Source organism: Fistularia commersonii, chromosome 21 (assembly GCF_037954325.1).
Source record: "Fistularia commersonii isolate RoL2024-O1a breed Wild chromosome 21, RoL_Fcom_v1.0, whole genome shotgun sequence".
NCBI classification, from domain to species: domain Eukaryota; kingdom Metazoa; phylum Chordata; class Actinopteri; order Syngnathiformes; family Fistulariidae; genus Fistularia; species Fistularia commersonii.
Genome location: NC_141304.1, coordinates 16,028,737 through 16,053,303, shown reverse-complemented (window position 1 = coordinate 16,053,303; position 24,567 = coordinate 16,028,737). Strand labels below are relative to the sequence as shown.

General features: G+C 53.9%; 1 protein-coding gene across 4 annotated transcripts; it reads right to left on the bottom strand.

The window, feature by feature from the left end:
- Positions 1 to 520: 520 nt before the first annotated feature.
- camk1b (calcium/calmodulin-dependent protein kinase Ib) lies at positions 521 to 21,847 on the bottom strand. Of its 4 annotated transcripts, XM_086168680.1 has the most exons (14): positions 21,695 to 21,792; positions 19,302 to 20,292; positions 19,131 to 19,143; positions 16,763 to 16,876; positions 7,062 to 7,193; positions 5,298 to 5,372; positions 4,166 to 4,304; positions 3,941 to 4,067; positions 3,788 to 3,863; positions 3,598 to 3,710; positions 3,161 to 3,239; positions 2,979 to 3,066; positions 2,718 to 2,859; positions 521 to 2,638 (listed from the first exon to the last, which is right to left on the bottom strand). In XM_086168680.1, exons 3-14 carry the CDS (start codon positions 19,139 to 19,141, stop codon positions 2,553 to 2,555), a joined length of 1,182 nt encoding a protein of 393 aa, XP_086024806.1. In that variant the 5' UTR covers positions 19,142 to 19,143; positions 19,302 to 20,292; positions 21,695 to 21,792; the 3' UTR covers positions 521 to 2,552. The 4 variants fall into 4 exon arrangements, with proteins under 4 accessions (XP_086024806.1, XP_086024805.1, XP_086024808.1 ...); XM_086168679.1 differs by lacking the exon at positions 19,302 to 20,292 and having other exon boundaries at positions 21,695 to 21,801; XM_086168682.1 differs by lacking the exon at positions 19,131 to 19,143 and having other exon boundaries at positions 19,349 to 20,292; positions 21,695 to 21,791.
- Between the last annotated feature and the right edge of the window lie 2,720 nt (positions 21,848 to 24,567).

Below are 24,567 nucleotides of genomic sequence, written 5' to 3'. Positions count from 1 at the left end.
TCACACGAGAGGAGCAACACCTCCATCCTAAGTTCTGCGGGAGATGTTCTCCAGGGGGTCCGACGGAGGAGCCGGGGTTCGTTGGTGGCGGAGCTGCAGGGATCCGTCCAGGGGTCGACCAGGCCGTGCACGGAGAGGAGATAGAAACGGACGGACGCGCGGAGCTCCAAAGACCTCGTACCATCTAAGACCACGCTCGGACCTTCGTCTGACGGGAGGGAAGGACCGAGGAGTCGATGTTGACGGAGAAACTAAAGTGGAAGCTGGACTGAAGACAAGAACCTCAGTTTAGTCGCTGTTAAATTAGAGAAGGGCGGAGGAGAACCGCGACGGTGGAAGGTGGGATCTGCTCAGCAGGACGTCACCTTCTCACGCCGGACGCCGATGCTACGTTGACTCAATGAGGAGCGAGGAAGCGGGCGAGAACGGAGATCGCGCCAACGTCGCCACGCCGCCAGATCTGCCGCAAATATCGGTGCCTTTTCCGCTTTTACGTCTGAATGAAACCCGACAAAGAAGCTGCATAGACAGAGTTTAATGTTTGTCTCACTCACAAATCGTTTCCAAGGACACGTCACCCGCTTTCACATCCAGCGGCGGATTCTTCTTAAAAACGTCCCGTGATGCATGTCATCGGAGTCGTCCCGCCCGGAAAATAAAGCATTTATAAAAAGGCAAACAGCCGCGAGTACAGCAGATCTCACACAAGCGCCGAACGAAAAGTCCAAAGATTGAAACACCGTCGGAGAATCTGCTTCTTCACCTTCACTGCCGGAAAGAAACGCGCGTGCGGTAAAAGAGATGGCGATGAAGATAAAGGTGGTCCATGGCTGCAGACTCAAGAGAAGCACCAAGAAGACCCGGCTCTGCACGTCATCCCCGCGGCTTCACCGCCCAGGACTGTTGGATTCTTCTTCCGCTCTCATGTGGGTCGGGGGCCTCAGAGGTCGGGGGCCTCAGAGGTCGGGGGCCTCAGAGGTCGGGGGGCCGTCGGCCGTCTGAAACCGAGCCGAACGGCGGCAAATAAAAGCCCGAAGGACGGGATTCGCGTCAAAAAAAACGAGGTTTTTCATCATCGGCCGCTGAGGAACAAAGAATTAAAAAGGCGTCAAACCGGCAACCCCTTGGAGAACAACCACTCTGACGACGGCACCGCACAAGTCACTGGTCACGTTACTGCCCGGATACACCAGCACACACACACACACACACACACACACACACACACACACACACACACACACACCGCTGTTAAAGAAGCTGAGAAACACCTTCCCACGCAGCCGGAAGGAGGAGGAGGAGCTTCTCCTGCTCTCCTCTGGACGCGCTTCAGAGTTAATCTGCTTTTTTTTTTAAAAAACAAAAACACGCCATGCAAACATCGCTATCAAAAGTCTGCGTGTCGGCAGCAGAGGTCCGAAGATGCGGAAATCAAAAAGGGATGCGGCTCGATCGCCCTCAAAGACCCGGAGATTCAGGAGATTCGGGGGGCTGAAGAGGAAAACCCAAACATGAACGGCTCCTGAAGTCCGGCTTTCCGTTTCACATCCTCAGCTCGACCTCTCTGGATTTCAAAGCAGGCGAAAGGAGCAAACGCTGAAAGAATACAGTGGGCATCATCCCGCCCGCTGTGTGTGTGTGTGTGTGTGTGTGTGTGTGTGTGTGTGTGTGTGTGTGTGGGCCTCCTGGCTGGATCACAGTAACCAACAACAGGTGCCTTTTTGAACAAAAACGGTGCAAATACAATTGTTAGAAAACACGCAGATGCAAAGAGAGAGAGAGCAAACACGGCAGAAGCTCCGCGGAGGAACATCGACTCGTCGTCCCGCGAATCCTAAAGGCACCTTGGACGAAGATAAACCTCTGCGCCGGAGCGTCCGAGGAGGAGGACCAGAAGCCGGAGGCCTTCTCCCTTCCAAAGCAAGTATGCACGGAATCACTACATCATAAAAAGAGGCTACATGTGCGACCGCGCGTGGCTCTGGTTGCATAAACTATTCTGTCACCGATTGTCTAGAAGCGCCGACGCGGGCGGGGTTTCGCTTTGCGGCGGGAGCCGGAAACGAGCGCTTTTCACGCACGACGCCGACGTTCTCCGCAACGTGGCTGCAATAATCAGACGGAGGGAAAGGTGCGGCGGGCCGGGGAGGGGGTTTCTGGCCCGAGCATGCGGGGAAGGTTCACGCTCGATTTAGAAAACAAACGAGAAGAGTCCGATCGTCTTTGACCTCTTCGGAGAAAAAAAAAAAAAAACGTCCGGAAGTCGCTCCTCTCCTTCTTCTGCGAGGAGCGAGGAGGCGTCTCAGCCCGAAACCAAAAATCTGGCCTGTCACAGATCCTTCCAGTGCATCTTCGTCATCTTCATCATCTTCATCATCATCGCCCCCTCCAGACGGGCGTGCTCCCCCTGCAGGCCAGAGGTTGGAACAGTGTGTGTGTGTGTGTGTGTGTGTGTGTGTGTGTGTGGCGCCTCAGAGTCCGCTGAGGGGGTTCAAACAGGAGAGTCACCGGGGTGGAGAGGAGCGCTGGGGTGCAGGGGGGGCGCGGGGGGGTCACACCCTGCCGGTGGGGTGGCAGCGGTAGGTGCACAGGGCGTCCGGCCCGTCGTCATGGGAACAGCCGCCCTCGCAGCGAGCCTCTGCGGGGGGGAACGAGGAGGGGTGGGGCGTCAGCGCTCGGCCGGATCGGAACTCGGAGCGTGTGACGGCGGCGTCTACCTGCGAGCTGAGGTTGGTCCTCCGGCAGCAGCAGGTGAGCTCTGCAGGGTCCAGGCGGGGCCGCCGGACCCGGACCCTCGTGGCTGGTGCCGAGCTGCAGGCGCCTCATGTGGCGAACCACCGCCGTGGCGTTGAACGCTTGCTGTGAAGACCAAACCACATGAAGGTCTTCAGCGCGGGGCGTTTGGAACGGCCTCGTCGGATCGTCCCGACGGGCTTCAGCATCTCGGAGGACTCGAGGGCACAAACGTGACACCTCACCTTCCACTTGCTTTTGGCAAAGTTCTTCTTGATCTGCGCGCTGACGGACTCGTGGATGTTCTTGTCCAGGGCGGTGTCGCCGGCGATCCTGGGAAACACAACAGGAGCGAGGCGTGTGTGTGTGTGTGTGTGTGTGTGTGTTTTCTGTGCAGATGAAGATGGAGGGGTGGAGGTTGGCTTACCAGGGGTGCTGCAGCGCCTGGTCGCAGGTGTAGCGCGTGCTGGGGTCCTTCTCCATCAGGTGCACGATGAAGTCTTTTGCTGTCGGGTAAAAACACAAAATGAGTGAGAAAGTAAGAACATCAAGGACGTCTGAGGTGCTCCTTCTGATTGCTGCTCCACAGGTCTCCATGGTTCTCCATGGGTCTCCATGGGTCTCCGTGGGTCTCCGCAGGTCTCCATGGGCTCCATGGGTCTCCATGGGCTCCTGGATCTCCACAGGTCTCCACGGGTCTCCATGGATCTCCACGGGTCTCCGTGGGTCTCCACGGGTCTCCACGGGTCTCCACGGGTCTCCATGGGCTCCTGGGTCTCCATGGGTCTCCATGGGTCTCCATGGGCTCCTGGATCTCCACAGGTCTCCACGGGTCTCCACGGGCTCCTGGATCCGACCAGCTACCTGAGTCGGAGATGTCGTCCCAGTACGGGGAGTCGAACTCGTACTCCGCTCTCAGGATCTGCTCGAAGAGTTTGGCGTCGTTCTCGTCGTAGAAGGGAGGGTACCCGCACAGCCTGGGGGCGCCGGAGAGGACAAGGGTCACGGATCCCTCCAGATACCTCGGAGATACCTTCTGCAGCCGTGTACTCACAGGATGTAGGAGATGACGCCGATGGACCAGCAGTCCACCGCCTTGCTGTAGGGTTTCTGGGCCAGGACCTCGGGGGCTACGGGAGGGACGAGACAAGTCAGCCCTTCGGATCTTCACCGCCGTGAGCGTGAGGATCCGCGGCGAGCTCCTCACCCACGTAGCCCGGAGTCCCGCAGGCCGTGGACATCACGCTGCCGGAGGCCTCGATCTTCGACAGGCCGAAGTCGCTGATCATGATCTTGGAGTCCTCGTCCATGCTGTAGTACAGCAGGTTCTCCGGCTGCCTCGACAAAACGCGGCACGCGAGTCAGGAAGGATCGCGGAGAAGAAAAATGTTGAACTTTCTTCTCCGTGTGCATCTGCGCTCTCACGCCTTGCCTTGAGGTCGCGGTGCACGATGCCCATGTCGTGCAGGTACTTGACGGCGTCCAGGATCTGCTGGATGAGCTTGCTGGCGTCCTTCTCAGTGTAGAAACCCTTCTCGATGATCCGGTCGAAGAGCTCGCCGCCGGACACCCTGCGCACAGAACATCATCCAAACACAAAAGAAACAATAAAATCAGCCAAATACAAAAAAAACCAACAACAATAAAATACAAAAACAAAAAAACACAAAACAATAAAAATACAAAAAAGAACAAAATATTACATTACATTTGGCAGATGCTTTTATCCAAAGCGACTTACGATAGAGGACATAGGGACTGCAAATAACACTTGCAAATACAAATACAAAATGTTTGTTGATAACATTTTTAGATCACAATAGAAATTTTAGGAAAATATAGATATTGGAATATTTCAAAATCAATATTACTATTATTAATCATATAAGTAATAGAATAATATTTGTAATATTAAGATTTATTTATTTTGAATTTGCTATTCTAATAGGTGGTGGATTCGCTTGAACTTCACAAACTCGCCACTAGATGGCGACATTTCTCCATAAATCAGCCCTTCCAGAACAGTCATGCAAAGGCTCCACACATGCACACGCGTATCACACGCACGGACATTGAATAGACAAACCAGCGAGAAGTTAAAGAGAGAAGAAAAGGAAAGCAGAACAATGAGGGGTAAAAAAAAAAAGGGGGGGTTATGGTGTCTCGCTTCTCCTTCAGCGTCGCGTCCAGACTCGACACCAGGAGCTGCACAAAGCATGAGGAACTGGAATCAGGTATTTTTAGAAAGTGATTTATCACTTGGCCTCGACGCCGCCGCCGCCGCCGCCGCCCCTCAGCTGAGAGTGGAGGAGCAGAAAGGCGTCCTGTTTTATTGAGGTGGAGGTGGAGGATGGTGAGATGATCAGTGAGCTCCACCGATCCTTATCCGTATGTTCTGCTCTGCTCTCATTGGCTGACGGAGGTGGGGGGGTGCAGGTGTGAGGGCAAAAAAAACAGCAGCGAGCGCATGTGACAGCATGTGACACACACACACACACACACACACACACACACACACACACACACACACACACACACACACACACACACACGCGAATACTTACAGTTGCATGACAAGGTAGAGGTGTGATTTACTCTCAAAGATCTCCTCCAGGGACACGATGTTGGCATGTTTGATCCTGGGAAGGAGAAGAAGAAGGAGAAGAAGAAGATGAGGAAGAAGATGAGGAGACACGATAGAATCAGTAGTGATCTGTGATTGTGTGCGTCTCAAAGCCCCCTGAGACCCGTGGTGAGATGGTGAGAAGGTGTGGTCGGGCGGAGGCCTCCTCCGCTGGACCTCCAGGCACCGGACATCACCGCATACTTTCCGGAGAGCTTGGTGGAGTCTCTCTGGTGCGAGAAGTTCCAGACGTTCCCGGCCTTCTGCTCTGCGCCGAGCACCAGAACCCTGATCTGATCCGACCACGTCCTCCAACAGAACCGGCTTCTCCTCGCTTCAAATCACTAGGACCTGATTTGTCCCACCGGGTCTTTGCTCCAGGGCATCCCAGATAAGTGTGTGTGTGTGTGTGTGTGTGTGTGTGTGTGGCCGGAGTGTGTGGAGTGGAGATGTTTGTCTGGAGGATTCAGAAGAAGGTTCCACAGGAAAGAGGCGGGATCAGTCTGTTGACGGACGTTCCTCCTCAGAAGCTGAGCTGATAGGATGAGCTGAGAGATAAAGCAGGATTTACCCCGAGGACGGGACGTACCACCGCTGCTCCTCAGGCTTCCAGAGGCAGAAGAACCAACAGACCCCGAACATCTCCAGCGCCGAGGAGACGCCCTCTTCCTTAAACCCCCCCTTACCTCGCTGGGCGGGGGGGGGGGGGATACTGGCTGGAGTTGTGTGTCTCCGGTAACCCAGGCAACAAGATCTCTAAAAATAACTTGGGACCTAATGTGATCAGACGTTTTTCACAACGGTGGATGATTCTCCACATCTGAGGAGGAGAACCTTCCAGAAGCTCCACCGCAGCGAGCCTCATGGTCACCTGGCCTTCTGCTCATGATGGGATGCATGACAGGGACACTTACACGTCTGAGGAGTTTAAGAAGGTGCAAATGTTCCTGGTTCGTTTGATGTGTGTGTGTGTGTGTGTGTGTGTGTGTGTGTGTGTGTGTGTGTGTGTGTGTGTGTGTGTCGAGTCGCCTGTTTTAGCAGCCTGGACCACAAATCCATTCTTCTCAGTCCACAAACAGATTCTTCTTCTCTTCCTTTGGCTGTTCCCTTCAGGGCCTCAGCCAATCACCTGCCTCCATCTAACCTTCAGCCAATCACCTGCCTCCATCTAACCCTCTCCTCTTCACCGTCTGACTTCCTGTTCTTCATCCAAAAACCTCCTCTCTGGTCCTTCTCCAGACCTCCTGCCTGGCAGCTCCGACCTCAGCATCCTTTGACCCAGATCTTCTCCACCCCTCCTCCGTCCAGGTCCAAACTACCTCCATCTGACTTTATCTCCAGAACGTCTAACATCCCCTCCGTGATCCTCCAAGGCGGACACCTGCTCATCTGCTCTTCACCTCCAGCTTCACCCAGCCCGACCCTGCCTCAGATGGAGCCTCCTGCTCGGCGCCAGAAGCTCCGGAGAGAACTGGAGAAGTGTTCTAGTTGCTGGGGGAGGTTCTGGTCCTGCACCTCCTCCTCGCCGTGCCTTCACGGCTGACCGGAGTTGCTGGAGGAGCTGCAGCTGAGCCTGGCAACTTCCTCCGTTTGCTACCTCACGCCAGCGGAGGACCTTCTTCTCCCCAGGAGGAGCAGCAGAGGCCCAGGAGCCGCCAGCCTCGGCCACCTGTGACCAACCTTCTCCGCAGGAGAACTCGCTTACTTGTGCAGGACGGCGATCTCGTTCTCGATGCTGTTCTCCTTCCCCTCCAGGGCCTTCTTGGGGATGCACTTGATGGCCACCAGCTTCTGGGTCCTCTTCTCCTCGGCCAGCACCACCTCGGAGAACGCACCCCTGGAGGAGGACAACACAAAAAAAAAACCTCTCACTCTCGTGATTCCGGAGAACCAACCAAGACCAGCGGGAAGCTGTGGCTCCACGGCCCAACCGTCGCCATGGTAACCCATGGTGAATCAAGGATCTGACCGGAAAGCTCCGAGAAGATCCGAAACCCAAAGTTAGGTCCTTCTGAAGGCAATCCTGTTCCAACGAAGCTAAAACGGGCACGGCGGCGCAGCGGTTAGCGCTCCTCCTCGCGGCAGAAGGTCCTGGTGGATCCTCACACGTGAGGAGTCTCCATGTTCTCCATGTTCTCCCCGTTCCTCTGGGGCTCCTCTAGCAGGAGCTTCATTGGAGACCTCACACTGTCCAGAGGTTGAACGCTCGTGAGTGTCTCCGTATGCTGCCCTGTGATTGGTCCGGGGCGAACCCGCCTCTCGGCCAATCACAGCAAGAATCGGCAAGCGAAAGAATCAAACGTATCTTCGTCAGCGGGATGAGAAGATCCACATCCGTGATTTATCTGCCGTCATCGAGGTCCTTCTCGCGAGGAAACCCGACAATGAGAGCGAGGAGGCGGGGCAGAAGATACTTTCCCACGACCTTCTCGCTCAGAGGCAGAACCTCCAGGGGCTCCAGAGCTCTGGCTGCCGCCCAAATGAGCAGAATCTAATAATAACCTTCATGACCCACATTGGACGGTTTGAATCCCGGGACCCACAAGAACCTCCTGAAGCTCTGGTGGACGTTGATCTCCGGGAGTTTGTTTTTCTCGCTGTGATTCATCTGCCTGAAGGATCGGACGTTCTGGTGATCAGGCCTGAGGGGAAACATCTAGACGAGGGCTGGTCTTGGAATCTCTGTGTTTGTTCCTGCCAGGGTGAAGGACAATCATCCATTTCTGTGAGTTTTGAAGAGGTCTGGACCAAGCTAGTCCAACAATACACCCCTGGAGATGTGGAGTCCAACCTGGAGGGAATTACAAACATCTCACAAGGGCCTGTGGATCCACCACAACTAGCACAACTAGCTTCTCCAAAGGGGCGGAAAACCAGATGTTTCTCCACCAGAGACGAAGCCGTCGCCACCATCACCGGGTTCCCAGACTGAAGCTGGTCTTCAGCCGCCGCCGGTCAGGAGTCTGACGCCATGATGAATCACCTGAAGCTCTTCATGGATGGAGCTCATGGGCGTGAAAACGGGATGGAGATGTGGAGGCTCTTCTTTGGGAGTGAGAGGTTCTGAGGGACGGCTCGTGGTAGATGTTACGGAGATGAAGTCACACTGACAGGGTTTGGACAGAAAAGGGGGGGCAGAGGAGGAAGAGGAAGTCAGAAGAGGATGAGGAGGAGAAGGTTCGGTGGAGGCGTCTGATTGGCCGTGGGTCAGACGCAGGCAGCTGATTGGCCGTGGGTCAGACGCAGGCAGCCGATTGGCCGTGACCCCTGAAGGCAGCAGCCCAAAGGAGAAGAAGAAGAAGACACTCGCTTCCACCTGAATGGACAATTCGGGCTCCATCTGGACGCGCACAGCTGAGCTGCTCAGAAGAAACAAGACGCTGAGGGCTTTGTCACGCTTCTGCTGAGGAGCTTCTTCCAACATCATGAAGGAGCAGCTCGTCTTCAAACCCCCGAGTGACGTTCAGGGGCGCCGGAAACATCAGCATCAGCTTTCTGGACCGACCTCATTATCGTTCAAGAGGGGAATGAAGACACGACACACTCAGCAGGGGTTTCACATGGAAAACACTCAGATGTGATACTGCCAACACACACACACACACACACACACACACACACACACACACACACACACACACACACACACACACACACACACACACACACACACAAGGAAGATCTGAGGGAGCTTTAAACTAGGGCAAGTTGATCAGTCTCTGCAGGACATACACACACAGTTTACTGTATGTACACACACACACACACACACACACACACACACACACACACACAGACACACACACACAGATGTGTAGGTATGCATGCATAGATAGATCCTGTACGCGATGTAACATCTGGTGAATCCAAATCCCTATCGAGGTCCTTGAAGTAAACAACTGTGTTTACTGAGCTGTTCCAGTCTTAACAGGACATTCCTGTCGTCACCATGAGAGCCGTGTCCAGGAAGAGGATGTACACACACACACACACACACACACACACACACACACACACACAATCCAAACAGCAGGGTGTTTTCTTTTTCTCAGAAGTGCACTGCACAAACATCTCCCATCAGGTTTCTCTGTCGATGTGGAGGTGGAACCCCTTCCAGATAATACGAGCAAACATCTTCCCGCCTGGCTTTCTCTCTGGATCTCAGCTAGCTCAGCTGCTAGCTCAGCTGCTAGCTCAGCTGCTAGCTCAGCTGCTAGCTCAGCTGCTAGCTCAGCTGCTAGCTCAGCTGCTAGCATGGGTTCTACTACAGATAATGTTGATCATATAAGCACCTGAGGGGGAACGGTAAAATAATAAATGCAGCTCAGAAAGTCCCATAACTTAAGGAAATACGAACAACGCGCTTGAGTTGCGGAGTTCTTTGTGGTTGTGCCGCGTTTTGTGGCTCCAAAGGCGCGTCCATGGATGCACAGCTCCAACCTCCTCTTCCTTCCGCGTACGAATCGCGCATTCCTGAAATCACCAGGGACGCTCAGAGTCCAAACACATGACCGAACGCTGAAAGGTCAGGGACCTGGAGCGGCACCATCTGGTCCACCGGAGCTCGGAGGAAGCACACCGGGAACATCTCAGCTGGTCTGAAGATCTGAAGATCTGAAGATCTGTGCATTGCACCTTCACGGTTGTCACGTCAGCTCCGCCACGTAGGAGGACGGCCCCGTAAACAGGCGTAAATATTAAGACGAACACTCACGCCAGCGTTTCAGGCTATTTACCACTTCAGCAGTCGGAGGGACGGCGTTGGGGGAAGCGATGGAGCTGCAGTCAAAACACCAGGGATGTGATTTCATTCCCGAAGCACGCAGGAGTGTTTATTTCCAGGGCCGGTGCCAGACATGCATCGTGGACGAGCCGCGACCGTGTTATTAAAAGTCTGGTGTTTACAACCCGTCCCCTGACAGGCTCTCCCTCTCCGTCGCCGTGGATGTCAGACGTTTATGAAAACTTTTGGTTTATTAAAAGTCTTTTTGTTGAGCAGATGGAGGGGCCGCGGCAGGAAGCGCCGCAGTCACATACGTGTGTGTGTGTGTTTTCGAGGAACGGCGAGGCTTCCAGGCGAATGAGGTCAGAGCGGCAGCGGGAACGGACGGGGAAACCGACTCCGGCGTCACAAAACCAGGAGGAGGAGAAGAAAGGATGACCTTTCACTGGTGCGACTCCGGGGATTCAGCACGGAAGGATAAACGTCCCGTCGCCGCAACGAGAGCAGACGGGGAGAATTAGCTGGAATGAAGACGGGCGGAGAAGGTGACGGGGTCGGGAGATACGAAGGGCGGACGAAAACGGGGAGAGGTTCTTCTGCCTCCAGAAGGTTTCCTTTGTCAGTCATCCTCCTGGAAGCCGCGGGTCTCGTACGCAACTCTGAATCACCAAAGGCAGACGCAAATAGTCGGTCGCGGCTAAAATTAACTCCGACCCGATTTGACGGCTCCTTTCTGCAGATACACCTGAGCAGGCTTCGGAGACGCCGGCTGGGAGCCAGACGGGCCTCCGAGGGAGAGTCAGATGTGGAACTCAGAGCCAAAATCAGCAGAGCAGTCAAGGAAGTTCATTTGAATGAACATTAGAGATTCAGATGTGTGGTGGAACCACACTAAAGCTAAAGCTAAAGCTACAGCTACAGCACAAGCTAAAGCTAAATGGTGGTGCAGCGGTTAGCGCTTCATCAGGTCTCTGGTTGGATTCCCTGAGGAGACTTTTCTGTGAGGAGTCTCCATGTTCTCCCCGTGGGGTTCCTCAACGTTCTCCGTGATCCTTCCACAGTCCAAATTGCCCCTCGGGGACAAATAAAGTTTTTTCTGACTCTGAAACACATGCGGGAGGTACGCTGATGCGTGGGATGCTGAGAGGGTGAATTCTCGTTTGCATGAATGAAGAGTTAAATGGGATAAAAAGATCTCAATCATAAAGATAAAGTTTCTTGCAGAAGCGGCGGGCCGAGCCAACCGGTCTGGTGTGCTGCAGAAGCCTCCAGAGAAGATAAACACAGCAGCGCAAACATCACAGAGCTCCCTCAGGGGCACGGGAGTGTTTGCACACACACACACACACACACACACACACACACACAGCCTCGAGTGTGTCACCAACACCCCTCCGGAAGCTTCTTCTGCTTGTGGTGTGAACGCACGAACGCACGAACGCACGAACGCGCGGCGGCTCACGGAGCCGGAGAAGTGACGCGAGGACTAATCTCAGTCCGAGGACGGAGCCGGCGTCTCCAGATCCCTGAGAAACGGCACATTTAATCTCGGCAGATAAAAGCCAGATAAAACCAGGGCGCAGTCGGGGGCGGGGCTTCGGCGCTGGCGTGTTCTACGCCGTCACCTTGCGGCCCGCGGGCCGGTCCACACGCTACACGCCACACGCTCCGTGGGCTTTGCATGTGTGGCTTCCTGCTTCCTCCAACCACCAGAGCAACGCGCCGCCCCTGAGAGTAGTTCTCTTCTGCCAGGGGGTTTCAAACACCCCGAAGAAGGAACGCTTGTGTTGAGATGAACACCCCCTCCTGCAGGAGGACCTTATTCTGGTGGTATTTACGAGAATCCTTCAACGCATCTCCATTTATGTGTGTCTTGGTTGTATTTACACTTGGTTGGACGTGCAGAGAGAAGATTCTCTCTTTTGTCGGTCATTTTCTGCGCCGAGGAGACCGAAGCCTTGGCGAGAGGCGGGGCTTACCCTGGACCAATCACAGGGCTCCGTGTCGAGAACCGCGACCATCAGCCGTCCGTCCTCTCGTCCACATGGAATGAACCTTCTGGCAGGAGCCCGAGCCCCTGCGCCGTCTGACTTCTTCTCACGAGCAGGACTGAATCAGCTGTGAGCGGCAGAAGTCCTGCCCCAGGAGGCTGGAGACCCCAAAACTCCACTGTTTTTCCTGAAGGCATCACCCAACACGTGCACGTGGAACTATTGAACCGTCCACTCAGGGCAGAGGGCTTTTAGACAAAGTGCTAAATCGCTTTCCGGAAGCCCGGATGACGCAGCCCCGGGGGCACCGAGGGGGCCGGAGAGTTCCCGGGTGGAAAACTGGACCAGAATGTCCCTGCCATGACAGCAAAACACACACACACACACACACACACACACACACACACACCATCAACAAAGCACTGCGAGCAGAGCATACTGCGGCAACTTGTAGTGCAACTGTCGCACAAGAATCCTGAGTTTCAAGGTTTGCGCGGGGGTGGGAGGAGCCGCTGCCTGGACCCGCAGGCACGGAGAAGGTCGGCGTTTTATTTATTCTTCACGACACAATAGCAGATCACATGAGCGGCAGGGCAGAGGCTACTGGGTCGGCATGTGAAAACAGCAGCAGAGGAGCGAGGGCCGATCCATCGGATGTAACGATTTTAGATGAAAGCGCTGCCACCGTCCGCACCCCCGGCTGCACCCGGCCCTCCGAGAGACGTCCGCCCCGCTTTCACTCGCTGCTTTCAGCGTGAGAAAATGCGCAGACATGTAAAGGTCACAGCTTTGGGAATGTTGGAGGTGGTGAGCTGCGCTGCTGGAGGGGCAAAAATGTTGATGTTGACTCTAGGAAAGGAAAGAAATGGCGACGCGCCGTCACTAGTTTGCGTGCCGGTCCGGGACGGGACGAGCGCAGCGGCGTCCACCGGGAGATCGCCGGCGGATTCTCCACCTCCTCCTGAACCTCCTAAATAATATTCAGACACCGTAGGATTTACCGCATCATCCGTGTCGGTGTCGCGCACGCGCATCTGGATCGATCAGCCGCCGTCCCGGTGACGACACGCCGCGCCATCGGGTGAGGTCGGAGTCGATTTTTGAAAGGAGGCCGCGGAGAGGGGCGGGTGGGAGGCACCGGGGAAGCCAGTGACGCCACCGTCATCTGCAGAGCGCCAGGTTTCTGACTTATGTAACCGTGAAGTAATCCGCTGATGCAGGCGGGTCCGCCCGGGGCCTTTAATGCAAAATAATTAATCTTAAAAACGTCTCCGCGCACACCGAGTCCCAGATTAGAACTACAGCCGCCGACCTACAGCTCCGAAAAATCAATCGTCCAATAACATCCCGGCGTATCACTGGCATGTGACTAATAAACAAATGACTCGCCATTGATCGTCAGCGATTCTATATGCAGCCTACATACACACATCTGATTTCATACGTGTGGTCATTTCTGAGCCGATCCAAAGAAAACGGGTATCTGTGAGACACACCGACACACACATCTATAATACACTGATTTCACCCTGAGCAGCACGAGCTGGGCGCTAACATACAAAGTCGGGGAAAATAGCGCTTTCATTTTCAGAGAAAAATCAAACAGCTATAGGAAACACACACACATTCAGACAAGAGATGGTCGCATAGGGGAAACACACACACACACACACACACACACACGAGAGTAAGTGAGGGTATTGCAGAGTGAAGGGAAGCCGGGGAGGATTTGAGTTGATTGCATTCTGTGCGTGTGTCATTAATCCCCGGCTGTTTACACCACCGAAACATGTGGCTTCAGCCGGCGGGCCGATGGCCGAGGGACCGACCACACATGACCCGCGGACACGCGACAACGCCGCCGTTTCAGCTCCAAACACACTCTGCGACCCAGGTTGGATGTTTCAATCGATAAGGCCAAGCTTCTGCCGGCGGCCAGGGGTCGGGTCAGAAGGAGATCCCTGACATGTAACAAAGCCTTTGTCATCGGATGCTAATGAGGCTAATGAGGCTAATGAGGCTAGTGAGGCTAGTGAGCAGGACGCCGACAGGTGAGATCAGTGAGTTGCCTTTCTGGGGTGTCGTCCTCTGCAGATGTTCCCCTGAGAACAGTTCGGACGAGAGCTTTGCTCCTTTCCACTGAAGCCAGATTCTCTGAAAAAGCCGGAGTAACAGCGGCGTTTGTTTTTCAGCGCACAAACGTCAGCCGTGGAGCAGCAGGTCGCCGCCGCGCTCCGCCTTCTCGGACGCCCGCTTACCCTCCAAGGGATCCAATCCATTCCTTACTGTGCATGTGTGCTGCGCACGCCGCCCGTGTGTGCACGCGTGACACGGGGCTGTTGATAAAAGGCCCGTTGTTACCGTGACAACAGGAAAGCGACACCGTCCGATATAGGGGTGAACGTAAATGTAACGATGGAGCGCGTTTCCCCGCTTGATGGCGGGAGCCTTGTTTGTGTGTGAGATTCCTCCAGCGCAGCGGCGGCGGCGGCGGCGTGGAGGCTTCACGCCGAAGACGCCACCGATCGACCCGTTTGAAAACGCCGGCGGCCGTGGGAATGTTTGCCGCGCTCCCTGGATACGGGCGGCGAGCATCGCTCCGCTCGCCGGCAAAGGAGAGGGTGCGTCTGTCACGTATGCAACGAAAACGCCGGATTATTAATAGTAAATCAAAACTTTGTTTCCATAGTGACGGCGGGAGTCCATTATGGAACACGTCTCCCCGTTGTTACCAAGACAACGATCTGGCGGTGGCAAATTAACGTGGCACACGGCTGAGCGGCTGCAGCGACCCGGGGATCTCCGGGCAAACAACCGCAGCCCTGGACGGAGGGCTGGAAGAACGGGAGGTTCTCACGCGTCCATCGGTTCCACGGGACGTCAAAGGTCTCGCCATCGGTCTCCGGGTCCGTCGCCTGACGGCGGCTCTTTACTAAAAACCCGCAAACAAATGCTTCACCTCAGCGGCTCTGGATCGAGGGAAGCCCTCGAGCTCCGAACCCCGGCGGACGCTGGTCCGGTTTCGGGGTTCGGACGGGTGAGGGCGATGAGAGAAACCCACGGCTTGGAGACTTCTGTGTTCGTTTGAAAGCCGAGCCCCCAGAAGGCCCTCAGAGCGCCGGCTTAAAGATCTGCTCGGAAAAGAAAGCGGCGAGAGTCCGACTCAAACCCCGGGTGGTTCCCGCTGTCGGGCGGCTACTGAAGCTAACGAAGACGTGGATCCCTCAAACCTACCTCACCGCACCGAGACCTAAGAGACAAGACGTCGGATGTTTTTGGAAAGAAAATGTGGACATGGAGAGCTGAGGACCAAACACGAGGAGTAAACTGGACAGGAGGAACAGCCGTCCGCCACCAAACCTCAGACGGGACCAGAAACCGGTTCCGATTCTGCCGATATTGTTGTCGAAACCAGTTAGTACAAGGTGCGGGGGTTACGTTTAAAGGAGGGCCGCGTCCCGGAGGTCACTGCTTGTTGCTACAAGCTCTGAGACAGAAAGCAGAGTTGGGTCGGGCAGGTGTTGGCGGTGCGACGGCAGGCCGCGGTGTTTGGAACAGAAGGAGCTTACGTAAATACTGGAAGAAGCTTTTTTTTTCTCTCCGCACATCAAACCCTTCATCCTGACCGACAAGGATGTGGGTGGATGTAAATGGCACTTCAAGTGAAAACACCTTAGATAAACATCCCGTCATGTGACCCCGAGCGCTCGGAATCGGGATCAGTAGGCGGGCGACTGAGCGGCCGCCGGGCTCGGGGAGACGAACGGAAAACGGGAGCCGTCGGATGAACGAGGGAACGAGCCGTCCGGACAGAAACCACCGCTGAGTCACATCTGGATTTACGTGAATCCACGATTCTGCAAGGTCACGCTGGAGCGTTACGCAAGGCAGGCTCAAGAAGAAGGGCTCAGGCTCTAAAATGCACTCGCTGTGTCATCTCACACACACACACACACACACACACACACACACACACACACACACACCCCGAGCAGCCCTTGCTGGGCGCTCAGATGCAAAGTTCCAGAAAAGCTGGGGAAAATAGTGCTTTCATTTATTTTAGAAAAATCAGGAAACTCACACACACACATTCAGACAAGAGATGGTCACATAGGGAAAACACGGGCACACACACACCACACACACACACACACACAGGTGGAGGCATAGCTGCTTCCTCCTGTAGAGGACAGGTGAGTTATAACACAATGAAATGTTCAAGGATCTTCCCTGGAGTTTCCGATTATCTACTTTTCACACCCTGTATTCACACACACACACACACACACACACACACACACACACACAGAGTTCACCCTGAGCAGCCTTTGCTGGGTGCTCAGATGCAAAGTTCCAGAAAAGCTGGGGAAAATAGTGCTTTCATTTATTTTAGAAAAATCAGGAAACTCACACACACACACACACATTCAGACAATAGATGGTCACATAGGGAAAACACGGACACACACACACACCACACACACACACACACACACAGGTGGAGGCATAGCTGCTTCCTCCTGTAGAGGGCAGGTGAGTTATAACACAATGAAATGTTAAAGGATCTTCCCTGGAGTTTCCTATTATCTACTTTTCACACCCTGTATTCACACACACACACACACACACACACTTTCTAGGAAGTCCGAGGAGACGTATGGGATGTCTGAGAACCCCGAGTGCGACACTTACGTTCCCAGGATCTCCTTGAAGTCGTACTTCTCCTTCACGTCGGAGGCCCTCTTCCTCCCGGCGTGGCCGTCCTCGCCCAGCGGCATCTTCTTGTTGTTGCGGTCAGAAACGATACTGGCGTGGGAGAAGAGGACACGGGAGAAGGAACCCGGGTCAGCGCCTCCGTGGAAACACCGGGAGTTTGATGACGGCGGTTATGAAACGGCGGCGGGCCGTCACGTGTTTACCAGCCACGCGGACGGGATTTATGGGCGAGGACGGCGGGGCTCGGGCCGCCTCGCCGTTAATGAGTAAACCTGGTTTATGTACGCCGAGAACTAATCTGACCATGCTGAGGTTATCTACAGTCGCTTCTCCTCCATCTTCAGTTTGGTCCTCAGCCTGCCCGGGACCCTCCCTCCCTCCGCCTGGCAGCTACATGATGCAACCGATTGTTTGGTGTATCACACACACACACACACACACACAAGCATCATGCCGACTTTATTTTTGCATTGGGCCCGACGCCTCCCGCTCATCTGACTACAGGTGAGATGTTCCAGGTGTGGAACAGGGAGGATGTTCTGAAGGCCACGTGTGTTTGAGACTCTGGTCGCGGCGAGGATCGTTTTGAAGAACCCGACGGCGATACCAGGAACCAGTGATAATCCAATACAGCCGATCCAGATTACTTTCAGCAGCTGCAACTCTTAATCCGTCTGTTTTCCAGGTGGCGGGGGGGTGGGGGGTGGGGGGGTTGGGTGCACGGAGGAGCGTGCATGAGGACCGGCCAAAAAACAACAGCGGCAAGCATGGCTGGAATTTCAAATGGCTCGCGGCGTGAGTCACATGACTTCCTGCTTCTCTGCCGTGCGTGCCTTAAAAAGCGGCGGCCGCAGGAGGAGGAGACGCTCGATTCTACGAGAAAAAAGGAACGTCGGTGCAAAATATGCACAACAGGTTTGGCGAAGAAAAAAACAAGCCGGCTTCCACTTCCTGGTGCGTGCGGTCCGAGCGGCGCCTCCGCACCGCCTAGAAACCTCCACGGCAGAACCTCGCAGAACCTCGGCCGATGACGTCGCTTCCTTCTTTGACTCTGAGAACCGCGTCAATGTTTCCCGTTGAAATGGACGTAAACCCACTGATCCAAACACATCCCGCACTTTGATGTCTGCAGGTTCTCGCTCCTCCGGGTCGCCCTCAATTCTTGTGGAAATCTTCTCGTCTTGGCGACTGGGCGTGAATTTCCTCGCTTGAAGACGTGAGGCCTCCTCAGCTCTCCAGCCTCTGCGATGAGCGGAGAAACGTCTTCCAGGGAAGAAATTCAGGCGCAGTTTTTTGATGGGATTCATTGCGGCAAGAAAATCAGGAAGGAATTCAAGCTAACCTTAATCAATGCTGTGTTGCCGCTGTTCTTTCCCTTCTTGCCGGCGCTTTCACTCCTTTCCTTCAGTAAATCACCAAAAGCAAAGCCTTCTCACATATGAGAGCCTCGCTAATGCTAACGCTATCTCCAGCGAGCGGTCTTCCATCAGTCCACACAAACAATCAAGTTTCTTCTTCTTCTAAGACTGGAGAGCTTTGCTTGGTTAGCGTAGCCGCCCCTTTAGCCACGTTAGCGTCTTTAGCGCATCTTTGTTCTTCAGGATGTTACAGATGGTTGACTCGGCCGCGTCTTAGCGCTTGGCCGAGTCCTTCTTCAGATCGACTGAAATTCCTCACCTCTTCTCAACACCTTTAGCACCGGCACTTTTTGGGCGCCATAATGAAGCGAATTTACTGAAAAAAAAAGGCGATCCAATAGGGGGACACAACAATGAACGGTGTAAACAACACAGAGTAGCATGCCGCTACGCTACGCTACGCTATGACGGAACAACATGGAGAGTCCGTGAGGTCGTTGGTGTGTGTGTTTGCACACCGAGGCTCATTCGCGGCTCCACAATTTGGCTGAAAACTCCGTCGGCCGATGTGTTTGCGATCAGGGGCTTCAGAAGCCCGGGTTCTGCCGGCGTTCCCGCCTCCATCTCAATCTCAGGGACTTCAAACCAAAGAGAAGCAACTCAGCGACTGAAGACCGACCGCAAAGTAACCACGGGATCGGAAGCCGGACGCGGGCGGAGAAGGATGCCTCCGCGCGCACGTCCGACAGGCTGCGTGGAAATGAACAACAGAATGAGGTTTGAAAAAGAAAAAACACACACGAGAAGAAGAGGAAAGACACATGCAGGAATCGGATGGAGAAGCTCCGGCTTCCAGAACCACCAGGGAAAGAAAGAAAAGGACTGGAGATGAAAACTCACAAAAACCATGAGCACGTTCTACAGGACATGCAGACACACACACACACACACACACACACACACACACACAGAGGTGCAGTACTCACTGATTTCCCATTCCTGTGATGAGCAGTGGACAGAAGAAACACACACACACACAAAGGCACACACACACACACACATATGGTTAAAGGAGACAGAATGGCGTGTGGCTGCAGAGTCACAGTGTAAAGAGGAGAGCAGACACACACACAGGCATTAAGAAGCGAATGACAAACCTACTCCGTGCTCTGGAGATCATCTCCAGGTAGGTCCACCATCTCACCTCAGATCCTGACACGTTCATGCCGTGCAGGTTCTGAGTCGAGCTCCTCTCTGACTCAGCAGACCAACTTCCCTTCCTCCAGACCTCCAACCTCAGCATCCTTCTACCCAGATCTTCTCCGGCCACGTCCAAATCCTCTGATGGACTCCTTCTTGATCCTCTCCATCCTCCTCACACCTCACCATCTTCACCTCTGCCTCCTTCTTCTCCTCTGCGTCTCCTAACAGACACCACGGCTGCTCTTGGCCTCCATGTTCTCCACATTTCCTCTCATTGTGATGGTGTTTTCTCCCCCCTGACTTGTTCCCCATCTCTTCTCCATCTCCACCTCGCTGTCCTGCAGCAGCTCACCTTCAACCCTCTTCTCTGCAGGTCCTACCTGCAACCTCCCTAGATGTGACTCCACCTGCTCTCTGTGTTTTGTCATAAATGACACAATGAGCCATAAGAACCACCAGAGGAAGTTCTTTAGGAGGAAATGACATGAAATGAGAAACCTGGTGTTTCCGAGCAGACCTGCAGGATGTGGTCTGGTTTCCTCGTGTGTCTTCACCGCGGTCTGAAGCTCCTGGGTCTGAAGCCCCGCCCCCCCGCCGTCCGAACGCCTTCGCGCAGCAACTTCTCCGTCTTATTATTTGCATCACCCATTCCGATAAGCTGTTAATCCCGTTTAATCTGCTGTGATTACCCTCCGCCTGGACCGGCTAGGAGACGCGTTCAAAAGTATCTTCTGATACATCTGGCGCCCCCGGGGACACCACGCCGGGCCAAGGTTCTTCTGGCGCCGTCCAGAATATTTAAACTGCTTTGCGAGCGAGTGCTGGCGGTCCTCTGGGGGGAGCGGGGGGGTCAAGGGTCGCAATCCGCAACATCTCACTTCACCTTGCTTCACCACACCAGAAGCTCCAAAGGGGCCTCCAGCGTCTCCACGCTGCCCCCGGATTCTAGTAAATAAGAAACGATGGCATGAAAAGGGAAGCTGAGTCTTCGGGTGCGGCTGTGAATCCAGGCCCGTCTGCTTCTCGCGCATTTCTGCAGCGGGTCGGGATTGAGATTAGGATTACGGCGAGCCGGCGTCCCTGGGACGGGAACCGGTGGACGGCGAGCGGTGTTTTTGCCCGGCAGGAGATATCGCTGCTTCAAAGAGCCACTTGTGTATATTAAACAGGTTAGCATTGAGAAAACACACACACTTTGGGCTCTCGGACCGCCGCCTCCAACGCTCCGCTAATCCCTCCGTAAATACGGGCCGCGGCGCTTTGTTTTAGAAAATCACACGTCTGCCGTGTGCTGGCGTGATAACGGTCGCCCCCCCCCACCGTCCGCCGGGACGAGAAGGAGCCTCGGACGGCGTCGGGCTTCACGCCGCTCCTCCGACGCGACTCCGCTGGAGATCCGACAGAACCACCCGGAGATGCGGACCTCGGGGCTTACTGCGCCCATCTGTCTCAGGCCTTGGACTTCCTGCTCACGTTGTTCCTCATTATTTTGTTCTACCAGCTTTTACTTCTGGTTAAGGACCAGTTCTTCTGCATCTCTCTTGGTGTGAGGGAACTTCTGGCTTGACTTGCCGGGCGTTATTTGCACGCCATTAAAAAAAGAAAAACAAGCAGAACTAGCAGCCGCATGAATGACAAACCGGGTAATCTGATTACATGAAAGGAGAACTGGAGCGGCGCTCCATCCAGCCCGGCGCTTCACCTCGCTTCCTTCATGGAGGAACAGGCGACGGAAGTTCTCGGGGAGCCAGCTGACAAAGCGGAGCGGGTCGAGGTCGAGGTCAAGGGCGGGGCGGACGGCCGGCAAAGCTCCTCTAGCTTATGGATCCTGATAAAACCTCTGCAGGAGCTCCCGGAGGAACCGGGACGACAACACTAACACACCTTGGAGCGGCAGACACACACACTCCCCTCCGAGTTCCTCTTATCAGACAACCGGTGCCGGACTCTGCAGACCAGAAGCGGGTCGGTTCCTGTACCAGCAGAGGTGGATTTGGAGGGGGATCTTCCCTGGACCCGAGGAGACCGACCAGGAGTCCCGCTCCCGGGGTTTCCAGGGAGGAGGAAGAGGAAGCGGCGGCCTTTCCGGTCGGCGGACGGAGGAGCTCCGTCTCCCGCACGGTGAACCCGCCCGGGCTGACTCATCCGGAGCCCCCGGGGAGCCTCACCGGAGCCCCCCGGGGCCCCCCGGAGGCCCCGCGGTCAAAGTCTCCAAAGTCTGAGCTCCACGATGCTGAGACGGGGAAAAAACAACAAAAACCCGCCGGTCAAATCTGCGGGACGAGGCGTGGCGGAAGCCCGCGCCCCGGTGCCCCGGTGCCCCGGCGCCTCGGCGTGCGTCCCGTACCTGCGGCTCTGCTGTCTCCGCTCCGCTCCGCGGCGCCGGGCCTCCGTCTCCTCCGTCTCCTCCGTCGGCGCGTCTCCGCTCCGCCGCCGCGCCGCCGCCGTGGCCAGCAGCGCCTCCTGACGTCACCGGGGGGGGCCGGACCAGTCGGAGCCAATCAGGGCCCGAGCTGCGCCGCACAGGTGAGAGGCGGCGGGACGCGATTGGTCGCCGGCAGGAGAGACTCGGGGAGGACAGGTGGCGTGCGGGGGGAACACACACACACACACACACACACACACACACACACACACACACACACACACACACACACACTCGACCGGTTGGCGTCTTGCGCCATCGAGCGGCGGCAGTGACGTCCAGCAGGCGCGGGGAGCAGGAAGGTCCTGAGCGGATGTTCAGAGTTTATCATCAAGAAAAGACTTTAAATCTGTAAATATTCTGCTGCGACCGCATCACGTCTGTTGTCATGACAACGCTCACATCCTGCTCGCCATCTCGGATCTTAGGGAAGAACCCGTTTACCTTAAAGCGCATTTATGATGCGTGATAAAAGTATCTTGATGAATGTAAATCCACAAGAACATCTTAATAGTATTTCCGGAGAGAAAGACCCACATGTCCTTGGTGTAGTTCCCCGCCCCGCCGCTAGGTGGCGCTGGTGGGCGCTTGCAGCCTTCCAGGATCTTCTTGCTGTCGTTGGCATGGCACGAGTGACGGACGAATACAACAAACAGATTCGTTCAAAAGATTCATACTTCGAATCCTTCGACCACGGACTGCGTGGCGGACAGTTCGTGAGAGCAGGAAGAAGTTCAGGGTGTGAAAACATCTCGGACGAAGTGTTGGAGTTCCTGCGGGGTTTAGAAGCTCGTTTTAATCTTGGGCGGCAGTTTGTGCAGCCTCGACCACAGAGGGGCCGCAATGTCAAACAGGAAGTCCACCGATTGAATAATTAATTGGCCGCTAAAGTAAATAAAATTAAAACACACCATCTTGGGCACCTTCTGAAAGGGAATCAAAGCAGTAAATGTGTGTTTTGGACGGGTTCGCTGCTGTTTGCACATTATTGCTCTGGATGTCACAGAGGAACCGCCGGAATCCGGGGTCTAATTTTTTTATGACATGATTCAAATATTCTGGTTTTTTTTTCCTTTGTAAACTGTCTCCAGGTCCTCCCTGCTCAGACCTCCGGCCTGCCAACTCTCCATTTGCACATTTGCAAATGTATTTCCCCGTCATCATTCCCTGCCGTTTGCCGTGCTTATCTTTATTATGTGTCATGAAATAACCTTTGTGTCTGACACCTTGTTTTTGTATCCGCCTCCTCCTGCGGTTGTGCAGGGAAACATGTTTCCTCACCGTGAATATGACGGTTACTCATGAGGTGTCAAAGTAGCGCTGCGCACTCTGGTCACTTGAACGTTCATTAGGTTTTATTTTTGTGCCGATGGTTTGTATTTTCCATGTGTGTAGAGTGTGTGTTCAATTTGTGTGCCGGTGGCTTCCTGGTTGCTTCTGCAGGCTTTCCTCCACTTTCCTTCCTTCCTTCCTCCCTGAGGCTATCAGACTTTTTAATTCCTCTTCCTTCAGCCGCAGGGAATCTTCAGATCTTTGTACTTAAGACCTTAAATCACTTGATAGCCTTAACCCTGACCATTTATATTTTATTGTATTTCTTATTCTCCCTCCTTTCTACTATCATCTATTATTGTTATGTTTTTGCTTGAAACTCTGGCACAACAATTTCCTTCGGGATAAATAAAGTTGTTCTTATCTTTGACTTTCTTCTTCTATTCATTTTGGCTTTGATACTTTTTTTTTTTTGCTTTTGCTTTTGCTTTTGCACACTTCTTTAAACTTGAAAGAATCAGAAATACTTTGATTTCTGATTTTTTTAAGTTAAAAAAGAAGAAAGAATCATTTTAGCTGATGATCCCCAATGCTTCGTGCAGAAAGAAAGAAAATGAGAAAACAGAAGTAAAGTTAATGAAGTAGAAGTGTGTTAGGGTTAAGATGAATAACTTACAATCGTGGTTCTTTGAAGTTGGAGTTTGTAAAAGCAAAAATAAATTCATAATGTATTGCATATATATTGTATATATATGGTATATATATTGTATTGTGTGTGCTTGTTTTCTGTGTGTTTTGGGGTTGCTAGGAATGCTGTGGTGTGGTTTGGGGGTGCAGTGAACTTTTTTTTACCTGGAACTGAGCAAGAAGAGTTCCTAGTATTAAAAATAAGAATAAGAATAAGAATAAGAACAACTTTATTTATCCCGAAGGAAATTGTTGTGCCAGAGTTTCAAGTAAAACATAACAATAATAAATAATAGTGGGAACTTGTATAAACAGTATAAAAAAGGGGGGAGAATAAGAAATACAAATAAAACTATAAAGTGTCCAAGTAACAAAGAAACTGTTCCAATGACCAAAAGACAGCAGGCAGAACTAGAGGTTGCAGAGATGAAGATGTTGAGGTTCTCTTTGGGAGTGACCAGGATGGAGAGGATCAGGAATGAGTCCGTCAGAGGAACAGCACATGTAAGATGTTTTGGAGAGAAGGTCAGAGAAGCCAGACTGAGATGGTTGGGTCATGGACAGAGGAGGGATAGAGAATATATTGGTAGATGGATGCTGGAATTGGAGCTGCCAGGCAGGAGGTCTGGAGGAAGACCTTCTTCTTTTTCTTCTCCTTTCAGCTTTTCCCGTCAGGTGTCGCCACAGCGAGTCAACTTTCTCCATCTAACCCTATTCTCTGGATCCTCCTCTCTCACACCAACTACCTTCATATCTTCTCTCACGACGTCCATAAATCTTCTCTTTGGTCTTCCTCCAGACCTCCTGCCTGGCAGCTCCAACTCCAGCATCCATCT